The sequence below is a fragment of the Arachis duranensis genome, chromosome 4 (assembly GCF_000817695.3).
Source record: "Arachis duranensis cultivar V14167 chromosome 4, aradu.V14167.gnm2.J7QH, whole genome shotgun sequence".
Classification (NCBI taxonomy): Eukaryota; Viridiplantae; Streptophyta; class Magnoliopsida; order Fabales; family Fabaceae; genus Arachis; species Arachis duranensis.
The window spans coordinates 107,302,341-107,310,549 of NC_029775.3; the positions used below are offsets into that span (position 1 = coordinate 107,302,341).

General features: G+C 36.6%; 1 protein-coding gene across 1 annotated transcript; it reads right to left on the reverse strand.

Moving 5' to 3' along the window:
• Positions 1 to 2,138: 2,138 nt before the first annotated feature.
• LOC107485584 (uncharacterized mitochondrial protein AtMg00810-like) lies at positions 2,139 to 3,345 on the reverse strand. Its single transcript, XM_021141654.1, has 3 exons — positions 2,857 to 3,345; positions 2,440 to 2,799; positions 2,139 to 2,348 (listed from the first exon to the last, which is right to left on the reverse strand). The coding sequence occupies exons 1-3, from the start codon at positions 3,343 to 3,345 to the stop codon at positions 2,139 to 2,141; spliced, it is 1,059 nt and encodes a 352-aa protein (XP_020997313.1).
• Between the last annotated feature and the right edge of the window lie 4,864 nt (positions 3,346 to 8,209).

An 8,209-nucleotide genomic window follows, 5' to 3' on the forward strand; every position in this document is an offset into this window, starting at 1 on the left:
CAACCTAGATCAAAAGGCTGAAAACTAAATTATACTAACACTAAAGAATTATGTAAGTTGAATCCTTTAAATTTCTTCATGCAACAAATAAAATAAGTCACTCACTTCAATTGAATACACATTGAAAAACGTGCATAAAGTAATTACGAAAATTTATTCATAAAAAGTATTTAAATAGACCTTTAACAGATTAGCCTAAAAATAGACCAAATCTTCTTAGATATGACTCTAAAATAAAAATATATGATAAATAATTTAAATTAAAAGATCCTAAAAAATATGATAACTAATTTAAATAAAGTTTGATCTTATTAGATTAGATCATATTTGATTTAAATTTAAAATACCTATAAATACTACTAAAAAAATCAAATATTGTAACAACCCTAACAACAAATCAAAACTAAATAAAGCCTACATATATTCGAAAATAATTGCTAAATTTATGGCTTCTACTAGACTTGAAAAACACTGTTGGTCTCTTACTGTCTTGACTTAGTCTAATGTGCCATATGAGTTGTTGTTATTTCGACACCGCTCTGTTTTTAAAATGAACTCTTAGTCTTTTTAATGTCCAAAACCGACATGATATAATTAGTCTAGTATTCGAATTTTTGAACGTGATAAAATTATTCTTCCTTTTAGCTCTAAATTGTCAAAAATACTCTTTTAAACACTTATCATTTTTCAATAATTCTAATATTCTATTTTATATTTTTTGGTAATTATTATTCTTATTCTTTCTTATATATGAGTGAGTGAATCATCGATAATCATTATATATTATTATATATAATGTACTAGTGGATGTAATTTTTACATAATAAAAGCCCCTTTGAGGCTTTGTATGATAAAATTGTAGATTATCACTTAATAAAAGTGGTTGGATGCACTTATTTTTCATTCTCGAGACCATATAATCGAGTTAAGTTTGATTATACGTATGAGAAGTGTATTTCTTTTAGGATATAATAGTCAGCATCGAGATTACAAATGCATGAGTAAAACTGGCAAAATTTATCTCTCTAGACATGTTATTTTTTGAGAAAGAATTTTTTACACTACTTTGTTTACATCCCCTCATGATAGTTATACTGATAGTCCTTTTGCTTCTAATAACAATTCTTCTATTAGTCCTATTTTTACATTTCAATAGTCTTTTTAATGTCCAAAACCGACATGATATAATTAGTCTAGTATTCGAATTTTTGAACGTGATAAAATTATTCTTCCTTTTAGCTCTAAATTGTCAAAAATACTCTTTTAAACACTTATCATTTTTCAATAATTCTAATATTCTATTTTATATTTTTTGGTAATTATTATTATTATTCTTTCTTATATATGAGTGAGTGAATCATCGATAATCATTATATATTATTATATATAATGTACTAGTGGATGTAATTTTTACATAATAAAAGCCCCTTTGAGGCTTTGTATGATAAAATTGTAGATTATCACTTAATAAAAGTGGTTGGATGCACTTATTTTCCATTCTCGAGACCATATAATCGAGTTAAGTTTGATTATAAGTATGAGAAGTGTATTTTTTTTGGGATATAATAGTCAGCATCGAGATTACAAATGCATGAGTAAAACTGGCAAAATTTATCTCTCTAGACATGTTATTTTTTGAGAAAGAATTTTTTACACTACTTTGTTTACATCCCCTCATGATAGTTATACTGATAGTCCTTTTGCTTCTAATAACAATTCTTCTATTAGTCCTGTTTTTACATTTCAATAACCACAGCAATACTCTACTCCAGTTACATTTCATGATCTACAATTCTACATATATTCCTAATGATACATATATTTGTGATAACAGCAGCGCGTGCCAACTTGCTGCCAACCCCGTTCTTCACAGTCGCTGTAAACACCTTGTGGTTGTTGATCAAATTGCATATGTTAGAAACAAGAGACTGAGAGAGTAATCTGAAAAGTGTATTATTTAATGTGATAAAAAGTATAATGCACAAGGGGGTATATATAGGTGCTAGAGGAATCAAAGTAATAAAAGCATAGAATCCTACAATTAATATATAGATATGCTATATAAATATAAACGATACTAACTGATCTAAAATGATTCTAATGATTCTCTAATATATCTCTAACATCCTCCCTCAAACTCAAGTGGGAGCTAAGGATACCATCTTAAGTTTGGATAACAAAGTCCAGAAACGAGTCGGGTGATGAGCTTTTGTGAAGATATCAGCAGTCTGATCTAGTGTTCCAACAGCAATGAGACGAACAACATCAATAAGGATACGCTGCCGAACAAAGTGACAATCAATCTCAATGTGTTTGGTGCGTTCATGAAAGACATCATTATGGGCAATCTGAATAGCACTGCGGTTGTCACAAAAAAACATCAGTAGGGGACGACTGAGGAGCACCCAAATCTTCGAGAAGTCAACGAATCGAGATAACTTCAGCAGTAGTGTCAGCGAGGGCACAATACTCAGCTTTTGTGCTCGATCTAGCAGTGAATGTTTGCTTCTTAGCACGCCAAGAAATGAGAGCGTCTCCAAGAAACAAACAGTAACCAGTAGTAGAACGACGATCAGTGGGATCACCAGCCCAATCAGCATCGAAGTATGCCTGAAGGGACAAAGAGGAATGGGTAGAAAAATAAAGGCCATGAAATAGAGTGCCTTTGATATAGCGAAGAATGCGAAGAACTGCTACATAGTGAGTAGTACGAGGAGCTGACAAGAACTGGCTAAGGACATGAACTGGATAGGCGATGTCTGGTCGGGTGATAGTTAAGTAGACGAGTCCTCCAACTAGCTATCGATAGAGAGTAGGATTATCCAACACAGTGCCATCCATAGGAGTAAATCGAACATTAGGCTCAAGAGGAGTAGACTCAGTACGACTATCTGTAATTCCGGCTCGAGCAAGAAGATCTAAAGCATATTTAGCTTGAGAGAGATAGATGCCATCATCGGTGGATATGACTTCTAGGCCAAGGAAATAGCTGAGAGAACCAAGATCTTTCATCTCAAAAGTTCGTTGAAGGGACACTTTAAGATCAGAGATACCATCAGTGTCATCTCCGGTAATGATCATGTCATCAACATACAGAAGTAGAAAAACAACTCCACGATCACTTTTACGAATAAAGAGAGCATTCTCATGAGGACTGCAAGTGAAACCAAGACCGCATATGGTAGTGCTGAACTTGTCGAACCATTCACGAGGGGCTTGCTTAAGCCCATAGAGTGCCTTGCGAAGGAGACAAACTTTTCCAGAAGGACAAGAATAAGCCGGAGGGGGTTTCATATAGAATTGTTGTTTCAAATCTCCATTAAGAAAAGCATTTTTCACATCCATCTAACTGAGAGACCATTTTTTGACCGCAGCAATGGCAAGAAGAGCTCGAACAGATGTGAGACGAGCAACAGGAGCAAAAGTCTCTTCATAGTCAATACCATACTCTTGCGTACAACCCTGAGAAACTAATCGTGCCTTATAACGGTCAATAAAACTATCAGAGTGAGTCTTTATCTTGTATACCCATCTGCTTCCCACAACTTCTTGATTAGAAGGAGAATCAACCAAGTCCCAAGTGTATGCTTTTTCAAGTGCCTGTATTTCTTCCTGCATTGCTTGTTGCCAATTTGGATTTGTGGAGGCTTCTCTGAATGACTTAGGTTCATGTTGATGAAGAATAGTAGAAAAATAATGATAATCAAGAAGATGAGGAGGTGGATTTCTCACCCTGGAATAGCGAATGGAAGGATGAGGCATGACGGTAGGAGGATGAGCATCGTCTGGTCTGGAATCATTGGGAGATGGAGAAGGCGGAAGAACATAAGGCTGTGGAGGGTGACTCGAGATAGAACCTGTAGAATCATCACTAGAAAAAAGATTAACATTAGGGTTAGTGAAAAATGGTGACTGAGTAGGAGGAATAGACTCCCGGAAGACAACATGACGAGATATACGAATTTGCTTAGAGAGAGAATCCCAACAATGATAACCCTTGTGTTCAGTGCCATAACCTAGGAAACAACACATACGAGCCCGAGGTTCGAGTTTACTATGTTCATGAGGCTGAAGAAGAACAAAACAGACACAACCAAAAACTCGAAGAGAACTATAATCTGGGGAGGTACGATAAAGACGCTCAAAGGGAGTAACATTACCAAGAACAGAAGAAGGGAGTCTATTGATAACATTAACAGCAGTAAGAACAGCTTCACCCCAAGTACGCTCAGGACACGAAGAAGAATGAAGCATTGCACGAACAGAGTCAAGAATGTGACGGTGTTTATGTTCAGCTCGGCAATTTTGTTGAGACGTACCAGGGCAAGAAAACTCAGACAACGTACCCTGTTCTACAAGAAAGGTTAAGAGTTTAGAATCACGGTATTCCAGAGCATTATCGCGGCGAAAAACCTGAATGACCTTGGAAAACTGAGTTTTAATCATAGTGGCAAAGTTAATATAAATCTGAGGTAACTCATGGCGATTGGTCATCAAATAAACCCAAGTAAAGCGTGAGTAATCATCAATGAAAACGACAAAGTATCGAGCTCCTCTCATAGAAGCGGTGGGAGCGGGTCCCCAAACATCAGAGTGGATAAGATCAAAAGGAGCAAGCAAGAGAGGAATTATTGTGAAAAGATAAAGCAGGTTGTTTAGCAGTTTGATAAGAAATGCAATCAAAAGACTCATGATTAACCTGACCCAAAACACCCTGAGACACAAGAGGACGCATCTTTCCCAAGGAGGTGCGAGCAAGACGTTGATGCCATAAGTGAAGAGTAGAAGGAGAAGAAGCAGCACAGAGATTTGGTACAGGAGGAATATGGAGATTCTCGAGTTCAAACAACCTTCCGACCTTACGTCCAGTCCCGATGATTTGTCCTGTCCGACGATCCTGTACACGACAACTAGAAATGAAAAAAGTGACATCAAAACTGAGATCAACAAGTTGACCAACAAAAATAAGATTAAAGTTCAACTTGGGAATATAATAAGCATCATGAAGATTAAGAGCTGGCTGGAAAATAGAACCCTTGTGTGTTGCGTGCAAGAGCGAACCATTAGCAGTATTGACAGAAGGTGCGTTTGTAGTGGTAGACAAAGACGAGAAGAGATGACGCAAAGGTGACATGTGACTAAAGCAGCCGGAATCAAAGTACCATGTAGAATTACCTGGAGGAGTCAAAAAAGCAGCAGGAGTATTACTAGAAGAAGAGAGAAGTTGCTTAAGAAGAGATGCAATATCAGAGAGAGATAGAGGAGACGAGTTGAGAGAATCAGAGGTGGTAGATTCAGTAGCAGCAACAGTAGAAGCAGACATATTCCTGGAGAAATTGGGATGGGAAGCATGCCTGAGGTGATCAGGACGTGGTGGGCAAGTAGGACAGGCAGTAATCAAATGTCCCGAGAGCTTACAATAATGGCAGAATAGCTGTGAACAATGGTAGCTAAAGTGACCTTTCTGGTGGCATGTGCGACATTCAACAGAAGGACAGGCTGAGAAGAGGTGTCCGAAACGGTTACAGTGTCGACAGAATGTACCCTTTCTGTCTGTGGCAGTAAAAGCATCTGATTTTTCCATAATAGTAGGCAGAGATCAAAGACAGGAGAAAAATAGCAACTTCGGAGCAGAAAATGAGAAAATAGAGTGCAGAATTAGAAATAGCTCACCAAAAAAACCTTAAGGAGGATCCCACTTGTCGCCTCGTCAGCGCCACGTCAGCAGGGTCGTCAGTGCCACGTCAGCAACGTTACGACACGTGGCAGCACCTGAGAGGCGGAAGGAGACACGCTGGCGACGAGTTGGCACGCGGGTCACCGTCGGGTCGGGTCGGGCGCACGGGTCGAGCTTGGGCGGGAGAACAGCGGCGTGACACGTGGCAGAAGCGGAGCCGTGGATCTGGACCACTGATCCAACGGCGCTGGAGACGTCTGGAAAGAGAACGGATGAACGCGGACAGGCAGCGTTAGGCGGCACGTGGCGGCGCGTCCGGCGTCTTCCGGGGATGATTTTGGTGGTTTTGGAAAGCTTACAACGAGAGAAAGGCGTTGGTGGTGGCGGTGACGAACCAAAGCATCCGAAACAGATCTAAAAATGAGGGCAAAGAGGCACGGGTGGAATCTGGAAGGGAGATCAACCTGGTTGTGGTAGCGTCTTTAGGCGGCGCGTGGCGGCGCGTCTGGTGGCGGATGACGGCGGTTATGGTTGCGTTGGAATCACGGCGACAAGATGAACAAGAGGGTGACGGGAGTGACGAACTAAAGCGTCGAAAAGGAAACGAAAAAAGAGGCCAAAGAACACCGCCGGAAAAAAAAAAAACAATGGGGCTATGAACTAATATTCATTGAAAAAAAAAAGGCCTAAGCTCTTGATACCATGTTAGAAACAAGAGACTGAAAGAGTAATATGAAAAGTGTATTATTCAGTATGATGAAAAGTATAATGTACAAGTGTGTATATATAAGTGCTAGAGGAATAAAAATAATAAAAATATAGAATCCTACAATTAATATACAAATATGCTATATAAATATAAACAATGTTAACTGATCTAAAATGATTCTAATAATTCTCTAATATATCTCTAACAGCATATATGTTCACCAAGCCCTATCATTGCATCTGTTTTCTTTACCCTTTTCCTTTTTTTCTGTTCCAAATCTTGTTCTTAAAAATTAATAATTCTGCATAATTAGTTCTAGCTGTAAAAAACTTTCAATATCATTATATTATTTTAAAGTGAATTGTATTCTGGCACCAAACATATTTTTAATAATTATAATATTTTATATCATATTTTTAAATAATTATCCTCATTCTTTCTTATATCTCAATGCATGAATATTATATATATTATTTAAATAATTCTTAATTTTTTTTATATATTTTGGATATAGTATATTTTTTTTTTTGGAATAAGGTATATTTTTGTTTTTAAAATTTGTTGAAAATTTTAAAAATATTTTTAAATTTTATTTTAATTTTGTCCCTAAAATTTTTAATTGGCATCAAATATATCCCTAACAACTAAAATTTTTAATTGGCATCAAATATATCCCTAACAACTAAATTTCAAAAAGTTAAGGATGAATCTAACAACAATGTATGACAATTATATCTAGTTTTCATGTACTAAAGGTTGTTCTTATGAAATTTTTACTTAATCCTAAATTTTTTGAAAAATTAGTTGCTACGAGTATGTTTGTTACAAATAAAAAACTTTTGAGATAAAATTAAAATAAAATAAAATTTAAGAGTATTTTTAAAACTTTGGGTAAAGTATATTTTTTGTCCTTGAAGTTTGGCAAAAGTTTCAAAAATATTTCTAAATTTTATTTTGTTTCAATTTTGTCATAAGAGTTTTCGATTTACATTAAATATATCCTTGACGGCTAAGGGGCCTGCTACACATACAAGTAAAAAGGGCGTACAAGTTTTACAAGTTATCAGCCCAAACTTCATTAACACGCGCATTAACTCATTTTAAATGGAGCGTAACTACACGCGCCCCACTCAAACGGTTCTCTTCGTCTTCTTCTTCTTCTTCTTCTTCTCTTCTTCGTCTTCTTCTTCGTCTTCCTCTTCCTCTTCCTCTTCCTCTTCCTCTTCCTCTTCTTCTTCTTCGTTTTTTTTTCGATTTTCATGGTTTCTGAAATTTTTCTTATTCTTCTTGCTGCAAGTTCTTCTTCCTCTTACTCTTCTTCTTCTCCTTTTCTTTCGTTTCTGCACGTTCTTCTTCCTCGTTTTCCTCTTTTTCTTCTTCTTCTTCATTTACGTCTTTTCTCTCTGTTTTTTCGTTTTTTTCGATTTTTCATGGTAAAATCGTTTTTGAAGAAGAAGAAGCAGCAGAAGATGAGGAGGAGAAAGAGAAAGAGTTCTGAATTATGCATGATTTACAGGTACTATAATATGAAGTGGTGATCTAGATAGATTGGAACCCATATATGACGTTCTGCATAGAGATCTGCATAATACACCCAAACACAGACTATAAATACACCCGATAACAAATTAAATTTACACCCCTGCTACAGATTTTAACCCAACACTACCTGAAAGCCACTTGTTGTCCACAAGACCAAAATTAATTAAACTCTCTCTGGTGTATTCAAAATGTCTGATTTACAGGTACTATAAGATGAAGTGGTGATCCAGATAGATTGGAACCCATATATGACGGTCTGCATAGAGATCTGCATAATACAC